Source organism: Danio aesculapii, chromosome 4 (assembly GCF_903798145.1).
Source record: "Danio aesculapii chromosome 4, fDanAes4.1, whole genome shotgun sequence".
Lineage (NCBI taxonomy): Eukaryota > Metazoa > Chordata > Actinopteri > Cypriniformes > Danionidae > Danio > Danio aesculapii.
This window is the reverse complement of record NC_079438.1, coordinates 46,400,250-46,421,359: the sequence shown is the minus strand read 5'-3', so window position 1 is coordinate 46,421,359 and position 21,110 is coordinate 46,400,250. Positions and strand designations below refer to the sequence as shown.

General features: G+C 33.9%; 2 protein-coding genes across 2 annotated transcripts; one reads left to right on the top strand and one right to left on the bottom strand.

Moving 5' to 3' along the window:
- Positions 1-4,476: 4,476 nt before the first annotated feature.
- Positions 4,477-7,405, top strand: vhll (von Hippel-Lindau tumor suppressor like). The gene is made up of 3 exons (XM_056455836.1): positions 4,477-4,677; positions 4,743-4,877; positions 4,954-7,405. Exons 1-3 carry the CDS (start codon positions 4,497-4,499, stop codon positions 5,124-5,126), a joined length of 489 nt encoding a protein of 162 aa, XP_056311811.1. The 5' UTR covers positions 4,477-4,496; the 3' UTR covers positions 5,127-7,405.
- Positions 7,122-13,886, bottom strand: tmbim4 (transmembrane BAX inhibitor motif containing 4). Its single transcript, XM_056455834.1, has 7 exons — positions 13,681-13,886; positions 11,884-11,992; positions 11,662-11,767; positions 10,821-10,854; positions 10,602-10,719; positions 10,125-10,170; positions 7,122-8,305 (listed from the first exon to the last, which is right to left on the bottom strand). The coding sequence occupies exons 1-7, from the start codon at positions 13,769-13,771 to the stop codon at positions 8,099-8,101; spliced, it is 711 nt and encodes a 236-aa protein (XP_056311809.1). The 5' UTR covers positions 13,772-13,886; the 3' UTR covers positions 7,122-8,098.
- Positions 13,887-21,110: the final 7,224 nt, after the last annotated feature.

Genomic DNA, 21,110 nt, shown 5'->3' with positions numbered 1-21,110 from the left:
TTTACAGGTAGAGCTGGAGGACACTGGGGATGGGCATTGTGTCATTGTTACTGACTCTGGGCTTATATAACACAAAAGGGTTTGAGAGTATAGCTAGCTTAACAAATATACTGAGTCATATGTTGTTGAGGTATTTCATTCTCATGCTTCAAAACTTTTTTCTTTCCTGACAAGATGTCATTGAAGGGTTAAAGGGATTCATTTGGTGACTATGAATTCAAATATTCAAGTTTAAAATTAAAATTCAAGTTTTATTAGTCACATACACAGTTGTAAACAGTATGATATGAAGTGAAATGCTTATATGATCCTCATAATAAAAAAGAATATCAATAAGAAATAAATGATGGATTAAAATAAGAGATCAAATAGAGTAGAACAATCATATATAGAAAATATAGCTATAGAAAATTACAAATACAATATAATATAGAAAACTTAGCTATAGACTTAATAATTAAAAGTAAAGTAAGATTTAGCCCAAATATACCTGTGTATATTGACTTATTGTTCCTCGCCAGTTGGCACTGGCTTGCTTGGTTTGACACTTGTGGAGCTGCACATCAATAGATTTGCTCTTCAATGTTTGGACTTACAGCAGTGAAAATTACACCACACTGAACTAAACTGAGCGTCAACTGGACTGACACAGTTTCAATTCACTGGAACTTCTATATTAAGCTGCTTTGACACAATCTACATTGTAAAAGCGCTATAGAAATAAAGATGAAATGAATTGAATTATTAAATAATCAATTTCAAAGATCTGTTCAGATTTTTTTTTTCGCTTCAGAGAGTGAAAAAAGAATTAGTATGCAAAAGTCAACAATGAGAAGTGATTTAAAACAATAATAAATATATAATTCTTATAATAATAATAATCAGAAGTTTGTAATTTGACAATAATTTAATGAATTAATGTTTGACTTTCCATGCCTGTCACATTCCAGATTTTATTCAGGAATGCAATGTTAAAAACGGCATCATAAATGTCGGCATCAAAAAATTGTGTCGTAATAATAATAATAATAATGACAAATCTGAGTTCAAATTAGGGCTGCACAATATATCATCTCAGGATTGAAATCGCAATGTGTACATCTGCAATAGTCACATCGCAGGATTTCAAAGTTGTGTCTGAATTATATTTAAGAATTTTTGTCTCGTTTCAAGTCCAAAAATGTGAATTTTAAACCAAAAACAAGATAATTTTACTTAACCCATTGGCAGATTTTTTTTTACTTGTTTAAATATTAACTTAAATTTGACATATCACCTTCGAAAGTAAAAACTAAATATTTTTACTTGATTTAAGAATTTAGTTATTTGAACTTGAACAGTCAGAAAAGCATTTTTGCGGTGTGACTATTCAATTTCTGTACCTGAAAAAAATCTAATTATCCATTTTATTTTAGCGGAGAAATTAAAATGGTCGTGCCCAACTGAGCCTGGTTTCTCTCAAGGTTTTTTTTCTTCACTTTCGCCATTTAGTGAAGTTTTTTTTCCCTCTCCGCAGTCGTCACTAGCTTGCATGGTTCGGGATCTGTAGAGCTGCGCATCGTTGGATTTGCTCTTCAATATTTGGACTCTCAGTAGTGATTATTAAACCACACTGAACTGAGCTAAACTGAACTGAACTTAAACACTACAAACTAAACTACACTGTTCCTATTTACTGTGACCTTTTATGTGAAGCTGCTTTGACACAATCTACATTGTATAAGCGCTATACAAATAAAGGTGAATATTTTCACTTTATTTATTTATAAAATGTAAATTTGCTACAAGATTTTTAGCTTTTCAATGACTCTGCATGACTTTTCAAGTCTGAAAATCCCCATCTTCCATTTCATGGTGTATGGAAACTCTCTCATTCTCTCCAATTGATTTCTTTTAACATTGATACATTTGTTCTTTAACATCATATAAAGCGGTTTGTCCATAAACGTGTGTGTGGCAAGGCTTTTATTGTTAACAATAAAAACAGCAAACAGCGCAAATAGGCAAAAAAAGGGCCAAACAAAAACACCTCGAAATCCTTTAGAGTAAATGCCAAACCACCCACTCCATCAAACACGACCTGCCAAGAAACATCAGAGAGAAACCTGCTGCGCCACCTTCTTATAATATAATGAAATACTATAAATAAAGGCAAGGAAAATTATAGAGGAACTACCAAAAAGAAAAAAGAGGTAGGAAAACGCATTAACAGAGCATCATCCAGACGCGTGGGACGATGCAGTAAGGAGACACTTAACCAAATAAATCACTTCTCTAAGACTTTGAAAAGCGATCGCATTTACACGGATGGCGTGCTTTAAGACTCCTGGCCTATATATGATTGTGTGTGTGTGTGTGTGTGTATAGTCTGAGCTGTAAAGTGAATCATTGTCTCTGGAGAATAGGATCTTTTTTGGCCCTGCCCTGCTTCTCCAGAGACAAAAACACTGACATCAAAGCCTCGCTGTCATCATGCAAGAATTTCGGAGTGCCCCCATCCTTCAAGAACCAGCCACCCTGGAATTTTAAGTGGATTTCTCCATCCCATCTTTCCTTGGGTCTCTATCTGAACAGAACGGGTGAGGGGATCCAGGATGGCACACCAAATGACTCCTAAAATTGAGACTATCAAACTTCTAGAAGTGCTTTTTTAAATCCAGTAGACATATGCAGTTGATTCACTTATGGTAGACTTTTGTTTGGCAAAGCTGAGGTTACTCCAGCATCATTACTCTAGTCTTCAGTGTAAAATGATCCTACATAAAGTATTTTAATATGCTGATGCTCAAGAGACTTGTTATTATCAATGCCATTGTGCCGCTTGATATTTTTTCTCAAACTAATATTTTATGTGGCGTTAGAAAGATACTGATGGATTTATTTAGCTAGGATGCCTTCAATTCATCCAAAGACAGACTTGTAATTTTACAAAACATTTCTATATAAAGTAAATGATGTGATTTTGAACCTTATCAAAAATCCAGTTTCCATCAAAAATACAGCATAAACATATAGTATAAGCATAAAAAATGTATAATACATAAAATACATACATAAAATTCAAGTTTGCAATCACAAAAATGTTTTAAAAATGTATTAAAAATGTATTAAAATTAAAAGCAGTTGTTTAAAACTTGTAATATTTCACAGTATTGCTGTACTCATTTAAGTAAAAACATTAAATCTAAAGTTTTTAGGCAATTACAAAAACAATGATATTATAAATTGCCTAATCTATTAATTCATGTCATTATATGTATATATAATATTTATATATATATATATTTTTTTTTTAAGAATGAAACTTTAAATTAAAATAGGAATTATGTGATATAAATGAACACACTTTAAACTGTAAACCACAAAGAACCAAAAAAGAAAATATTATATTTGACTATACATTTAGTAAAAATATGGCTCCATTTACTGATGATATTTTTAATATTCATTTTAACAGGTGTTTAACATTGTATTGCGTTGTGTATAAGGATTACTGGTTTATGGTTTAAGATTACCCAATTATTATTTTTCCAGGCCCGTCAAATGTTGTAATCACAATATCTTTCGACGACTTGATTTTATAAAGCAAATTACCCTAAAATAAAGGAGATATTTTTAAAAACGTTTTATAAGATATAACTAGGCCCACATGGAATCTGCACGTGCTGAAATCTGCAGATTTCCGCAGATTTTTAGCCCATCGAGTCTATATGTGTAAATGTGTGTACATTTCAGTTTTTAAATTCATTTCACTAATTTAATTGTGATATAATAATACTAATATTAAAATGTTAATTATTTATTTACAATACAGTTTGTAGAGTAGTATTTTCTGTCTTTCTGTAGATATATTATATGAGAGACTTTCTTTGTTTAACAAATAAGTGGATCTAATTGCATTGTAAACAATAAATAAAAGTAAACAAAAAAAATTTATTTCATATATTAAGTTAAAAGTTATGATACTCCCAAAATCATTCCACATAAATTTGCAGATATATATATATATTTTTTTACAAAATTCTCTGCAGAAACAGCAAAAAAAGTCTGCAGATTCTGACTGGCCCTATAGATATACCATATTAGCATATTAGCATTCTGCTAACAAAATGTTGGATGATGAGTAGGATGTTGTGTTAAAGAAATAGTTGAATTCTATCATCATTTACATACCCTTTACTAGTTCCGAAACTGTTTGACTTTCTTTTGTCGAACACGAATATAATTTGAGGAAAGCTGGAAACTTGTAAACATCGACTTCCATTTTTGTTTATCCTACAATGGAATCAATGGCTACAGGTTTTCAGCTTTCTTCAGGATATCTTCTTTTGTGGCCAATAGAATAAAGGTTTGGAACCATTTGAGGGTGTGTAAATAGTGAGTACTTTTTCAGTTTTGGGTGATCTACCCCTTTAAGAGTAGACAGTATAAAGCGTGTGTAACACTGCCACCTGTCAGTAATACAGCGACACTACATCTGTCAGAGCAGAGGCACCATGGCTGAACAGGAAGCGCCCGCACCTCTAAAATCTCTCAACTCCGAAGATCCAACATACATCTCTTTTATTAACAAATCCAGCAGAACAGCCGAAGCATGGTGGCTGAACTTCTCGGGAAAGCCGGTGTCTTACGGCGACATAGATCCAGGGCAATCTCTTAAGATGAACACTTATCTGAGTAAGTAACGCTATCACAGAACTTTTTGTTTCCAGTTGTGGTTTCCACTAAATAGTATTTTCCAGCTCATCCATGGATGTTCAGAGCATCTGATGGAGCTAAGCTGCTGGTTAACCTAAGCGAAGTTTACTTTCCTGCTCCTGCGCAGTATGAAGAGTACGGATACCCGCATTTCCAAGCGGTCTACGTCACTGCTCCAGGTATTTATCCATCCATAATCTTATACATCAATATGCGGATGTTTCAATTAAATGTTTTGCTCTATTTTTTTGTCAGTGTATTCATTACAAGAATGCTGCCTGAAGTTGATCCGGAGTTTGGTGAGAAAACAAGATATCTGCAAGCTGGAAATACCCGAGGGATTAAGACAGGACATCAGGCGCGTGCCCGATTTACTGAGAGACATCCAGGTTTTATCAGCCGAGAGATCTGTGAAGGCTTCAAACTGAGCCATTTCTCTCTTTATAAAATCGAAAGAAAAAAATCTGATGCTCAAAGTGAAAATATGAACGCAGTCAAACCTTTTCTTTTCCTGTTCCGTGATGTTATGTGCGTGCTTTGACGCGATACTGAAGTTTACAAATGATATAAAGTGCTCGTACACTCTAATCTTGAACAACAAAAGTTTGAATAAAAATATGGAGGGTCTTCAGTGCCAAAATTATTTCTAGAAACGTGAATTGTTATTGTCAACATACAGTTTGACCGCATTAAGCATTTTTATGCGAGGCATCTTTGTCCAGTAAGCATGCCACTGATTTTGACACCAGAAAAGTATGTACGCTGCATAATTTATTCATTAGTAGCAAAGCATGTTGTGCAGTTTGAATAATTTTTGTTCCAAAGGCAAGAAATATATAGAGACTGGAAAAGAACAAGATTCTGTTCTATAGATAGCTTAAAACGTAAAGATAGATAAAACTTATTGAGTGCACAACTCTATTTGTACCATAGATATATACACTAGATATCGCATACGGACTCAGAGCATGCGTCAATAGCGCCGCCACATTTGTACAGGGCTCCCAGGACAAATATCATTCAACCGCATTCAAGACAGTGTGCCAATCTGAAGATGCTGGACTTTAGTGCTGTGTACGGGTGTAGTATCGAGGAAACAAACAAAAAAACAAGCACAAAGGCAGAACGTTTCATGATTTTGTTTTTTACATTTTTGTATGTTACGAACTTTTGTGCTCAACAAGTAACGTTACTGATGATAATAGTCACCTACTGCATTCACCTTAAAGCAAAGTAGCACCAACCTGTACTAAATACTCCGCTTATGATAGTTTTGTTGAATAAATTTTGAAAACACAGTAAATGAAATATGACAACAAGGCGCTGCGTTGCCAGAAACTTGTATTATTGTCGGCAAAGTGAACGAGTCATTCATAACAGAGATTCATTCACAATCGAATCACTCCCTCCGGTAGAATGAGAAGTGAAAGCAGGGGGGGGGTGGTGGTGTGTGTTTCAGGATATGGATTAGATCAAATCTAACAGGGAGGGAGGATAATACATTTCCATGCACACAAACATACGCTCTTTGTCGGCAATATCCGTGCGGTCACTGATCCATCAATGTAGAAAAGTGATGTAAATTTATAATTTTCGCATTAAAAAAAAAAATTTGCATACAGACCACCGGGAAAACTCCTGATCATAGATATATGCATAATCTCTGGCTCTAGATAGCCAAAGTCCTCCACTACACCTTGGTCCCGCATTAATTTCAAAGGAGCGCTACCCTGTACTAAAATGGCAGCTCTATTGATGCATTCCTTCCAATAGACAACAACAGGGTAGTCGACATCTAATGTATATATCTATGTATTTGTGCAAGTTATTTTCAATCTGAAGTTTTGTAGAGGAAAATCTTTGTACTTGTTTAACAGAGTTGTGGAAACATTTTTTAATCTCCTCCCTTGTGGAATTTTTTTCTTGTGCGGATCTGTGTGCACATATGGCATTAGATGTAGTATCCTCTAAAAGGCTGTGTGTTTGTATGTGCACACAGGCTAGCTTAAAGTGTGCAATTTGGGGTTTAAGATGCAAAAATTAAACGTGCAGTTTAAAATCGTTGAAAAGTTAAAAGGCAATATTTATGTAAGTGCAATATTATGTCTAATATTTGCATATGCACATGTCAGTATACCAAGTCCTTGATGAATAAACTTGCCGTCTGATGTTTGCTTACATGTAGCTCAATACAACTCGCATGCAAATGTAGTCTCAAACACAGCAATATAATTGGCTGTTATATTTGCTGATGCGTTAACAGTCAAACTGTGTTCAATGAGACAAATTTTGGCCCTGATCACCTTCCATAGTACAAACTTCCAGAGATGCCAGAGTTGATGTCATCACACTTGGAACTCTGCTCAACCAATCAAACTTCAAGATGGTGACTAACTGTTGTACACCAAGACGATACATACAGGTTAAAATAGTTGTTTTATTTTATTTTTATTTATACAGCAAGTAACATAAAATTATATAACATCTCAGTTTGTCTACATGACCATTTAGCATTTAAAAACATTTTTATTATGATTACTATTGCACTTTGGGCACAGGCATACAGAGATCCCTGAATATTGTGAGTTTTCTAGTTCATTTCAAATGAGATGACTGGCGTGCTTTTTAAAACTGACTCAATGCTGCTTTATCGATGTTACAATGTAAAACCAAAGACTCCTACAAATTAAAATGATTATTATTCTTATATTTTAAGATGTCTGTGTGATGTTTCATTGCAGATTTTATGAGGTTTAGGTATTCCGGGCGTTTTCGAATGACTGTTGAGTTAAATTAATAATACACATACCATTTACAAACACACAAAAATTAAATGTTACAGCCTAAAATGTGTTCTCCAGTCATCAACTCACTTACCACAACATCGAAATTCACAAGAAATCACCACAGAATGATACAGATCTCACTAAAAACCAAGGAATCTAATTAGGAACAGTCAATAGAGCAGGAGAAAATCGTACAATCATTTTTAGACATTCACATTTGCCCATTTAAATGACAATTACCACTTTGCAAGATGAAAATAAGGAGCCGATCACAACTAATAACCAAAATTAAGCTAAATCTGAGGAGTTTTTTTTATGCCTCAATAGTAGAAGGGCATACATACACTAATAATATGAAAACTGCTAATTAAGGAAATTAACGTTCAGAGTGCATGTATTTTTAAAGACTTTTATTCATGCTTAGAATGATTTCTGGTCCACAGATGCAACACTTAATTCGCCTAATAATTAATACCTCATTTTTTATTTGATTATTCCAGCAGCGCCAAAACCCACTGTTTTATTGAAAGGAAAGTGTGTTAAAATAAATTAAAGTATTATTTATGGAGTGCACCGACATTCACCTGTGACATTGAGGATGAGTGTCACAGCATTCAGTGTTTCTTCATGGCGTCGAGGATGCGCAGGATGTACAGGAACAGGTTGACGATATCCAGGTAGAGGTTGATGGATGCCAGGACGTGCTCCTCTGGGGACAGCTTGTGCATCAGCAAATGGGTATCGAAAATGATGAAGCCGCAGAACAGCAGAGCTCCGGCCCCAGCAAACACCAGCTCCACAGTGTCATTGTAGAAAAAGAACTGCACAGAGAGTTGAACAGCTTAGGAAATGTGCCTTGAATCTTGAATTTTGCAAGGAGAAGCATGGCGTGTTACACGTTCAATACCAATTAAGCACTTCCATTCACCTATTATACTAGTTTAGAAATATGTATAAAACAGGGCTGCACAATATATCACTTCAGCACCGATATCGCAATGTGATCTTTCTCAATAGTCACGTCGCAGGATATGCAAGTGTTGAGTTTGGATTTATCATTTCTGTGATTGAGGCCTGTGAGTGTATGAGGATTTTAAAAGCGTTTGGCCTAAGGAATTGTACCATAAGTAATGTTAATAATGATTAATTTTATTGAATTATTTTTCTTTTTCTTAATTACTGTACCTGAATACTATTAGGCTTTTATTTCAATTCCATCTTTTTCTTTATTGTTTTTATCTATGCTTTTCATTTTGTTTATTGGATTTTATGCAGATGCACACACCTACAGAATCATTGCAATCAATCTCACATGATAAGCTCTCCAAACAGAGATATTCAAGACAATTGTATTCATATCGCAATATATGTCGCAGACTAACAAAATATCGCAATGTTAGACTTTTTCCAATTTTATGCAGCCCTGGTATAAAATGATTATATATATATATATATATATATATATATATATATATATATATATATATATATATATATATATATATATATATATATATATATATATACATATACACATATACATATATCCAACTCGCTCTTTAAGATCTCAAAACTTAGGGCTTCTGGTAGTACCCAGAATAGCTAAGTCGAGTAAAGGAGGTCGAGCCTTCTCATTTATAGCTCCTAAACTCTGGAATAGCCTTCCTGATAACGTCCGAGGCTCAGACACACTCTCCCAATTCAAAACTAGATTAAAGACCTATCTGTTCAGTAAAGCATACACTCAGTGCACCACTTAGGGGGCTTCCACACAGGTTCTGCATCTTGTTTATATACACTATGAATAGCAGCTACGCTAATTATTTTCTTTATTCTCCATTTCCACCTGGGAATACTCTTCCCGAGGCCCTCAGACTATGCAGAGTCACTGATTCGATCCAAGACCAATGACGAGATGATCCCAAGGTTTCCATATCCTGGACCAGGCCGTATCCTGAGCAGCTACTGTGATGGTCATGGAAGAGTGGAGAACATGAGACTGATTCCTGTGATGCTCCAGAGACAGACGAGTCTTCGCTGAGGCCAGCTTCCAGCCTCCTCCACTGAGACTGCAGCTCTGCGCAAGACGTTTGGCCAGCGGAGAAATTAAAATGGTCGTGCCCAACTGAGTCTGGTTTCTCTCAAGGTTTTTTTTCTTCACTTCCGCCATTTAGAGAAGATTTTTTTCCCTCTCCGCTATCGCCACTGGCTTGCATGGTTCAGGATCTGTAGAGCTGCGCATCGTTGGATTTGCTCTTCAGTGTTTGGACTCTCAGTAGTGATTATTAAACCACACTGAACTGAGCTAAACTGAACTGAACTTAAACACTACAAACTGAACTACACTGTTCCTATTTACTATGACCTTTTATGTGAAGCTGCTTCGACACAATCTACATTGTATAAGCGCTATACAAATAAAGGTGAATTGAATTGAAAAAAAAAAAAAAAATATATATATATATATATATATATATATATATATATATATATATATATATATATATATATATATATATATATATATATATATATATATATATACACACATACATACATACATTCACAATGGCATTTATGTCTAGCAAACAAGTATTTTAAAGAGCATTCAGTTCATTTATTGATATGCCTCAAACTCACCCTCAGAAAGCTGGCTATGATCAAGATCCACAGGCCCGCAAACAAACTAAAAAAGAAGAACAAGTTAGTTTTCTGCAAGTAAATTGTTATCATTATGGATTATTAAAAAAACAACAACAAAAGACATAGCAAGAATTGTTGCATCAAGCAAGCTATTACATCGACCAACAATATGAATCAAGGAATTCCTCAATCCTCCTCGCAAAGAAATTAATTTCCCCTCCCAGTAACTTCCCATGTGGACGAGTGGACCATGCATCATATCATATAACAGAGTTATGACTCACCCAGCCCCATTATTTTTGTTACATTTCATTTTAATGACCGAAAAGAAGAATGTTTCTCCAGAGACAATTGTGGCCGCGTCACTCCACATGGATTCAGGAGTAAATGGATTAAAACAATAATTCTTGCACTCAGTTACCATGATAAATGTGACAGAGCTGGGCCTTGAGCCGAAGGGAAAGACAGAAATACCTGGCTCCGAGTTTGCTGAAGTCTCTTTTAGACTGGCAGGTGTATGCAGTGAGACCCAGAAACACAGCAGACGTGAGCACAAAGGCCTGGAGGACTATGGTGTACTCATAAAATGACACTGGAAGGAGAAAAATAAATAAAACAAGTGTTCATTTATGGCTGCATCAGATTTTATCCTCACACTGGATGCTTATAAATTTAGAAATGACACAAAATTACCTGCAGTAGCAACAGACAGTGACTCCAGCAGAGTCTGTATAAAAAGCACAACCATTACATCATTTTTTATTTATTCGAGATTTATTGCAACGTTATTATGGCAAAGACAATTCAAATTGATCATGCAAACATATAATAATAATAATATATATTAATAATAATTTATTAACAATGATTTACACATTTTTTCAGTCAGTAAATGTATATCAAATGTTCACAAAAAAAAAAAAAATTATATATGTATATATATATATATATATATATATATATATATATATATATATATATATATATATATATATATATGTGTGTGTGTGTGTGTGTGTGTGTGTGTGTGTGTGTATATATATATATATATAATAACATAAATTAATAATAAATTTATAAAATACAATACAAAAATAATAATAATAACAAAAAACATATAAATGTTTTCAACTTGATTTCTGCTAACACTGTAATATTAATCCAGAAGAAACCTTTTAAAATATGTCCATTAATAAATTTTCCAAATGAAAACATTGTCTGCCATCTTTTAAAAAGGATATTCTTTTAAAATATGCGAGAGATAATTATAATGAGTCTTTGTATGACAGAATTGGCATTTTGTGTCTTGGTCATGTCTATTTTCAAAATAATAATAATTTCTTCATTGATTAAACAGTGGATTATGTACAGCCATTATATTATCACACTTTTTATTATTTGTTTATATTACATTACAATTTATTATATGACAAAAAAAACCTGTATTATTTCTAAATAAATTATAAATACATTTGTTTATTAATTTATTATGCATTTTAATATATTAGTTTGATCATTTTAGTGTTATACTTACAAATCCAAACAGCAAATAAAGGTTGACTGGGTGCTGGTGACGATAAAAAGCCAAGGCAAGGAGCAGGATAAGAGAGCCGATAGCGGATATCAGCACTAGAGAGGGACTGAGAAATAAACAGAGCAGTTAACATTAACACACTTACACAGATGAAAGTCTACTTTGTCCTAATTAACAGGCAGAATGATGTGTGGTTAACCTACAGGAAGGACTTGGGCTTACCTTTCATGCACAAAGTTTTTAATGGGGTTACAGAGCATGAACAGGGCAGATACAGCCGTGGTGATGATAATCTGCAATGACAGGATGGTGTAGACCTTGCGGAGGAAATCTGGAAAAGAAATACACAAATAAATTACTAAATAAATGACTATAAAAAGACAATTAGTCCTATTGTGTTGACAATCACATGCAAAAGTGATTTTATACATCTTAATTATGGAGGGCGAAACCTGCAAAAACAATAAATAAATACGCAAATTTATAAATAAATGAGCCAACAAATCCATAATTTCCTGCATAAATAAAACAATAGATTAATAAATAAATATCAAATAAATAAACAAACAAACAAATGTATATTAAAAAATCCACAAATTCCTGCATAAATAAATATATAAATAATTAATAGTGCAGGCAGGTATATAATTAAATAAATTACACGAATGTTAGGGGAATAAGAAAATGCTAAACTGAAAGTTTGTTTCCCCCACAGAGGTAAAGTTGGTTTTATATTCGCATATTCATTCAATGACAACTTGTGACATGTTCCCTATAGTGTTTACCATGATACTTTGAATATTCGGTCTGAAATCAGATGTAAATATGATTCAAAACAGCATTAGCATTATTTATTTGACTATGAACAGTGTTGTACTTTGACAGTCATTGGCTGCCATAATGTTTTGACTATTTGGAAATGGCAAAGACTGCTTTTCCGAAATTATATTATAAAGGAGAAAGTCTGAATATGTAAATATAAAACCAGCTTTACCTCAATATTTCATCCCGCTCCCAACATGCTAATGAGAGGGTGGCTATCAACATCACATTCATGTATTTTATTGAATTATTTACCTGCCCACACTATTATTTATTGATATTTTTATTCATGCAGGAATTTGTGGATTTTTATTTATTTTCATATTTATTTATTATTTTATTTATGTAGGAATTTATGGATTTATTTACTCATTTATTTATATATTTGCGTTATGCATAGGACGATAAACGTTTTTAAGGTACACTACGGTTAGAAAAGTCAACATTTTCTGCTATACCATTCCTATGGTATATGTAAGATTTTGTTTTTCATCCTGACATTTAAAAAGAATATATTTTAGAGTATTGATCACAATACTGTGAAACCGTGATATTTTTATCATACCGTCAGAATCTTATACTAGCCCATGCCTAATTTGCGTATTTATTTAATTATACTTTTTCCAGGTTTCGCCCTCCATACTTAACTTAATTAAAGAGTGTAATACAGTGTTCTAAATACAATTTATTTCAATAAAGTAAAATATTGGTTACATTTTTTGGTGAAATAATAAGTAATAATCATTCATTGAGCAAAAGAAATTATTGTAACAATGAATCAACAAACTTGCAAATCAATAAAATGCGATGTATAGTACATGCCTATAAAGGTTTAATAACATTTCTTCCAAATATCATCAAAAAAGCATCCTTCAGAAAAGGAAAGCTGGTCAAAAAAACATCTACAGTATTTTTAAAAACTGGTTTGACAACTGCATGCGACATTTTAAGAAACGTGTGGCATTTCTTTGCATGCTAAAAATGACATTTGCTAAAAACAATGAGGAGCTCAGTGACTCGTGACAGCTGATTTATCATTTGCGTCATACTATGTGCATCTCCTGCTGTCTCCTCAACAACGTGAAATTAAAAATCGAAATAAAACAGCTCGAGGTGTTTTACATGTCAGTAATTTCCAGACCGTATTACATTAATGACTGTGTTTCTGATTACGTAGACATCAACGTATCGACTTACCCATCCGGATGTGTACGCTCGCCGTCGCGACATTCGTGCCATAATTAAAATCATCCTCAATGGATGACCGCGGATACTTCTCTTGATTCATGTTTGTTAAAAGTCTAATGAAACCTGAATCATTTGGTAACAAATTTAATAACGAATACGACGATCTCTTCCGTCGTATGTCGTATTCTTCTTCAGATGTTTTACGTTAGACTGTAGCTCACCCATGCGCTACTGCCACCTAGATACAATGCATAGACCATTTCAATGTGGTCATGTCAAGTGGTCCATTTCCTGCTCTTCTGATGCATCGTCTTTTGATATTACTAAATCTTATGTTGGCAAAAACCTGTTTTACCATAAAAACCAAGAGTAATAATAAGGCCATACTATTCCAAAGAGAAATCATTATTGTACCTTATATTCAATCTCACTGGATGTCTTTATTAAAGAGTCAACTGATTTGCTGGAAAAAAGTGTGGCTGTTATGACAGAAATATCATGTTAGAAATAAAATTAAAGAAATATCCTACAAACTTCTCCACAGAAAACATTATTTACAAAAAATAAAAAATGGAATTGATGTGAATTGTATTTTATTGTAATGAATATGAGGAGACTGCTTTACACTTATTTTGGCATTGTGCATACTCAGTCAACTTATGGGGTGAGGTGCAAAAATGTATTAACAACAATTTTCAGTGTTCTAAACCCCTTTTACCTAGTCAAGAGGAAAAATGTTTTCATTTAATTGATTTACTTATTTTGCTAACAAAATTTTACATTCATAAATGTAAATTTACCAATAAGAAACCGAATTTTAAGGTATTAATGACTGAATTATGCTTATATATTAGTCATATCAGAGACTCTCTAAATAAGAGAGCCCTATACACTTTAAAACTTTGTGAATTCTACAATGTATTTATTTGATTATACATATGTACATTTTGTATATTTGTATTTGACTTATGCTTACACCCCCCCCCCCAGTATTTTTTGTACTGTTCAAATATTATTTTAAAAAAGAAAGAAAAAATAAATTACCGCTTGTTATTAAACTATTTCATATCTGTAACATAAGGCAATGCAATCATAACTTAATGTTAAAACAGCTATCATAACATTATTTATCAATATGTGGTTCTTTTTGGATTCTCGGAAATTATAGAAATTAAAAATGTAAAACAGGAAGTACGTTGGGACCATTGTTTTTGTTTACATCCCTCAAAATGAGAGGGATGCAGACTCGGTGGTGCAATCTGAGCAGCATCCAATGCTTTTTAATGGGCTCACCTAACCCCACCCCTAACCCTACCTCTCACAGTGACATCACTTGCTCCATTTGAGTGTATTGTGTCTGACACTGCATCACTGAGTGATGCAATCTCAGCTTGCATCATAAAGGCTGCATCCAGATACGATTGCTCAAAATGGTCTTGAAGTCTTGCATTCTTACTAATTAAAGCTAAATGTAAAACAAAATGACACAATGACTGCCAAATTGTGTAAAGAAAAATTTATAATAACAATAATAAATAAATAAAACCCTGTTTAATTATTATTATTTTTTAGAAATAAGCTAAATAAGCCCATTTGCCATCAATCTAAAAAAAGTATAATACCACCATATATGCAGCTATGGCAAAATATGTATCTGGATTTACCACTTAGAATATGTTCAGCAAACTACTGATGAAATTTCGTTAAAATGTCAAATAAAATTATAGCTTGATTATAAAATGACAACTGAAAAAAGTTGATTAAGCCTGTGTTTCCCAACCCTGTTCCTGGAGGCACACCAACAGTACATATTTTCGTTATCTGACCCATTAACTTCAGGTTTTGGAGTCTCTTCTGATGTTATGATAAGATGATTCAGGTGTGTTTGATTAGGGAGAGGTTGAAAATGTGGACTGTTGGTGTGCCTTCAGGAACAGGGTTGGGAAACACTGGTATTCACTTTAGAAAACATCGACTGTTTGAATTTCAAAAGAGTTAAGAAATCAATATTTGGTGGAATAACCCTGATCTCACCACAACAAATGAATATTTATCTTCAAAATGTCCTATATTTTAGTGACCTCTATTACCCCAGTTCCTTTGAGAGCTGATTATTGTACCAATATTTCACCGATAGTTTCTACGTTCATCTACTGATTCAGATGCCCGTAAAACTGACTGATTCATTCAGAAATGAAGAAGAAATAATTGTGCACACTGGTATGTTTGATGTTAGTGATCTTTCTTTGTGTATTTATTTTTCTCATCCTCCTCTCCGCTTACTCAACCCTTAGATTTCTTATTGGTTCATCATCTGTCCTTCATCATTAGGTGTCGGTTCCACCAATCCCGGGACGAGCCGCAAGTATTTAAAGGCCAGACAGCCCAGTGTGTGGTTTGCGCTCCACGCGATTTGTTTGTGCAATGCTTCGGCTGTTTAGTGATTTATTATCTCAGTTTACTGTGGTAATTCGAGTTTGCTTGTTGAACTTCGTTGGCTTTATGAAAGTAGCGTAATGTGATGTTTTTTGTGTAACTTTTAAACCGAGCCTTTGACCATCTTGTCCGGTTTGTTTTAGTTTAGATGGATTTTTGTTAGATGAGTTTGTGTTTTGCCTCTGTGTAATCTTGAGTTTTGTGGTTTAATTAGTGTAGTTCGGCTATCGTGTGCACTGAAGATATCGGTTTTTATTTGTATTTCTTTTTGTCGGATTGGGATAAGGACTGTTTTGTTAATTTCTTTGATTTGGCTTACGTTATTTTTGTTTAAAGAGAGTAAATGTTGGTTTTTCCATTTATTGTTACATTGTTTAAACAATTGAGTAAAAAATGCTTAAATGGAGAATTGATTTCTGCCTCATTCTTGATCTGTCGCACAAATTACATCTGTCTCACCTAAATGTTACAGCATCCCACTTAATCACGTAACAACTCCCCTGCAGCAAAGCAGACTGCCACTTGATGACCAAAAGAGTGACAATGCAGTTACAGTGAGTCCTTTAATGTTTGTTTATTGGGGAAATTTTTTTAATCACTAAACAAATTCAGTCATATGCAGGAGGGCCTATTCAAGCTAAATATTTAATGACAGTCGATAACTGGAAGTCATTTTCAGTCTGTCCTGTGGAAAGTGTGCAGATCTCCTTCCGCTCCGCTAGAGGCGCAAGAGACCTCACGTTCAGCACGAGACTCGCCTTTGGCTCTGAAAACAACACGACGCTTGACCACAGTCAACACAAACTGTTTTAAAGTTATAAAAGTACATTTCCTGCAGGTAAGTCAGTGAGAGCCTTTAAATGTCACTTATCATGACACATTTCAACCCTATAGGTAAAAACATGCGACTATCTCCGGCTGAAGTCCAGGAATGCTGGACTCTCCATCACCTGTGAGTAACTTTACACTTTTGTCGTTAAAAGATTATATAGCAATGCTTAATTTGCATTTAAGTCGGTAATGACGTTTGTGTTGAGGTGATTTTTGTAAAGTTTATCATGTAGACTTATAATATTAAGCAGTAGTGCTGTTTGTTTTTTCTCTGCAGTCTATTTCTTTAATGTTTATTTATTGTATTTGCTGAATAATTGCTCAAATACAAAACAAATCTTACAATATGATATTCACATTTTAGCATAAAACATGTTAGAAAATAACAAAGGATAGAAAAAAATTTAAGAACGAGAGATGGGTATACATGACAATTACCATACACTCTCAGAAAAAAAAGGTACACGGTGGTACAAATAATTTTGGACAAATGGGACAGTTGTGTACCTTTGTAAAAGTTGAACCTTTTACTGAAATGAAGGTACACAATTGTTCTCATAAAAAAGGTGCAGAAGTGTTGGACAACTATTACAATATCTATGAAAATAAATATTACTCAAGGCAAAGTGATTTTATGAATTTCCATATTAAAACATGAGTCATCATTCAAACGCATGTTTAAAGAAACTCATAAACATTAAGTTCTACAAAACAACTGGTTAAACTAAATATAGGTATTGTAATCTAAACAATTAAGGCTTTTTAAATAAATATGGGAGGCATTTTCTGATAAATACATATTCATTATTGATATCCGCACCTTTTGGCATCTGTTCTTCACTACACGCGTGAGCTGGCAAAAGTCCAGCATATGCAAAGTGTTCATACAGACATTTTAGTATTGTAAAACTAATCAAACATTGTGCATATCTTGTTACAATACTTTTGCACAATTCAATTTAAGCAAATTAAATTAACTTTTAAGTGATTACAAAGGCATTGTGTAAAAATTAGAGAGAATTCTTTTTGCACATGAGAATGTGTTTGTGACATTTTTGTGAAAAGTTTTGCAAAAAAAGATTGTTAAAGTTCAAACTGTTTAATTATTTATTTTTTTTGTAAATGGTAAAAGTGCATTTACACTTTTTTCTTTTTTTTTTTTTTTTAAATAAACGCATTGTTTAAAAATGTATTTGTTTTATATTTACTGAAAATAAATTGACACGTTTTGGATAAAGCAAAATGCCTTTAAATAGTTCTTGATGAACACATTTGACACCATTAAGGAAAGTGTCTTGTCATTGTAGTGGTACCTTAATGGATCAGATTTATACCTTTGAAGGTACAATATTGTATCTGCAGGTTTTAAAAACCAAAGGTACGTTTTGGTTTCCCATAGTACAAATCATGTCTTTTAAAGGTAAAAACTGCAATGATACAAATTTGTTGCTTTGTCTTGATACAATACTGTTCCATAAAAAGGTACTGCCCCACAAGGGTTTGCACCTTCTTTGGTACAACATTGTACCATTTTTATTTTTCCAAGAGTGTAGAGAGGGAATAAGAACCAAAACAACTGGGGTAGAGATGACTGAGCAATTGTTTAATGCACTTTTTGCTTTGTTTGCAGGCAAAAGCTGAACCTATTCTCGATACAATTCTGGAGCTCAGAGAGAGACACCATCATGTCCCTCTCAAACACACCACAGCATTCACTCATATCGTGGAACCTGTGCCAAGAAGCCAGATTAGTAGCTAGTTCAGTTTCAGTTTAGTTTGCACCAATTCTTGTTTTTAGGTGCCATGAAGGAGCTCAGCTCGGCTGCTCCATGATGCCAACAAAGAGAGATGGAAGTCCAGCTGCCTTCATGTTACTTAAATCTATATTGTTTCAGCATTGATATCGCAGATTTTCGCATTGCGATAGTGACATCACAGGATTTTCTATGTTGATTTGACATTGTAATTAACCAGAGTTCAGCACAGTATAACCCTCATTGAGTGAAAGATTTTTCAGGCCTGCATTATATAATATAAGATTTCAAGTGAATTTAAACCATTTGGGCACTAGAAATGATCAAATGTGTTGCGTTAACAAAGAATAATTGCATTGAATTATTTTTATACTGAATACTAAAGTAGTCAACCTTTAAAGTGTATCAGAAAAGTGTTTCAAAATGTTTCTAAGACCAGACGAGATGTTATTAAACAGTTTGAGGATAACTTTAATGAAAGGTTTTCACCTTATAAAGTGATATTTTACATTTGATCTTTTAATTTCTGTCCCTCAGTACTGTTAGACTCTCCAGATAGCCATAAAGCACTGTTTATCTCATTTGTATATTTCTTCTATTTTATTAATTTATGCTTGTCATATGTTTATTATATTTTATGCAGATTCACTCCGACAAAATAATCACAATCAAAATTATTCCAGGTTCAAATTATTACTCATTCATTTTCATTTCAGCTTAGTCCTTATATTAACCCGGGGTCACCACAGTGGAATGAACTGCCAACTTATCCAGCATATGTTTTACGCAGCAGATGCCATGCCAGCTGCAAAAAGTTGCACGGGAAACATCCAAGCACACTCATTCACACAGATAAGCTTACACTACGGACTATTTAGCTTACCCAATTCACCTATAATGCATGTCTTTGTACTTGTGGAGGAAACCCACGCGAACACAGGGAAAACAATTATTAGTCTTATTGTGTGAAATTATATTCTTATTGCAGTATAGACCGCTGAAAAACTAAATATTGCAATGTAAGATTTTCCCAATATCCTGCAGCCCTACATAAAACCCAGAATTGGTGCAAACTAAACTGAAAACATAATGGTTTAGCCAGCTAATCCAGCTTCACGCTACAGGCCTCTGACTGGACTGCAGAAGTGTTTAATTTAATGATGTTTAGGACAGTGGTTCAGTTCAGCTTTGATTTGAGTGACTAAACTGATTTAGGAAGAAAACATTCTTCCATGTGTTAAAACAAGTGGTCTGAGTTACACAGTATTATAAACATGGTCAGTAAAATATTTGATCAAAGTCAAAACCAGAACACAGACATGTGTAAATGACAATTAATAAAAAATCAATAGTAGACTTGTTGTCCACAAAGTGGCGCTCATCAACACACTGATCTGCTCTCGTGTGTTCCTGTTATTCATGTGTTTAATCAGTCTTTCAGCTGCTCTTCAATGTAGTCTCATGACCAAACTTAAACCTGAGTCTAAAACATCTGAGAGCCTCAATCTCAGTGGTGCAGCAGGAAAGTCAACAAGACCAGAGTTCAGCTCTCAATATTGCTGATACTGAATTATTATCAGTGTTAGCTAAACTAGACTTACTAACAATAATGAAGAAGCAAATCACTGAAATGTCTGTGGCTCAGTGGATGATCGCTCGTCTGCAGATCATCAAAGTCTAATTTACAATCCTGCATTTTCACATTATTGTTTATGAAAACAAATCTCAGGATAAAACTGAGACAGAAAAACAGCAGAATGTGTCAGACTCAGTGGCTCAGCTGATAGAAGTCTTGTGTGTTTATCACAGAGTCCTGAGTTCAAGTCCTGCTGTTGCTGATGTTGAATTATTATCAGTGTTGAAGCTGAACTAAACATTTAAACATCAAAATAAAAAACATCTTCACATCCTCTGTGGTGTGTGCAATAAAGAGATTGTTTAAAACTCAGATATCCTGGGTTCAAGTCCCATTATAGCTTATGTTAAAGCCAACAAGCTGCATTACATCCAGCAAAGTCTGTTAACCTGCAGTAGTGAGTGTGGCTCCACTGGACAAACATACCTTGGTTGAAAATGAGGCTGTGGTGGAGTTAGGGGTTCACACACCACGTCTGTACAATTTAGTATTGTTTTGCTCTGTTTTTGTGATATGGAATTTGATATTTTAGTGTTAAAATGTTTAAGCATGTGCGACTTTAAAAATATAGTTAGTGACCCAATCTGAAGCATCTTTGAGTGCACAATTATAATTAGTAAAGTATTAGTTAAGCCGCTCCACTAGGCGGCGCAAGCGGACTCACGTTCAGTCTGACTCACAGCTTCAGGTGTTTGTTTGACAACAAGGAAGCAGCGTGTGATGACAGATGACAGTCAGCAAAACAAAACATCTGCAGTTTGTTTTAAATACATCATTTACAG

Excerpts from the sequence above, each read along its gene's own strand:
- vhll (XM_056455836.1), top strand. The coding sequence starts at position 4,497 with ATGGCTGAACAGGAAGCGCCCGCACCTCTAAAATCTCTCAACTCCGAA. Across the intron at positions 4,678-4,742 it reads TAAGATGAACACTTATCTGA|CTCATCCATGGATGTTCAGA; the intron begins GTAAGTAACGCT and ends AGTATTTTCCAG. Across the intron at positions 4,878-4,953 it reads GGTCTACGTCACTGCTCCAG|TGTATTCATTACAAGAATGC; the intron begins GTATTTATCCAT and ends TTTTTTTGTCAG.
- tmbim4 (XM_056455834.1), bottom strand. The coding sequence starts at position 13,771 with ATGAATCAAGAGAAGTATCCGCGGTCATCCATTGAGGATGATTTTAAT. Across the intron at positions 11,768-11,883 it reads AAAAACTTTGTGCATGAAAG|TCCCTCTCTAGTGCTGATAT; the intron begins GTAAGCCCAAGT and ends TTTATTTCTCAG. Across the intron at positions 10,171-10,601 it reads TTCAGCAAACTCGGAGCCAG|TTTGTTTGCGGGCCTGTGGA; the intron begins GTATTTCTGTCT and ends CTTCTTTTTTAG.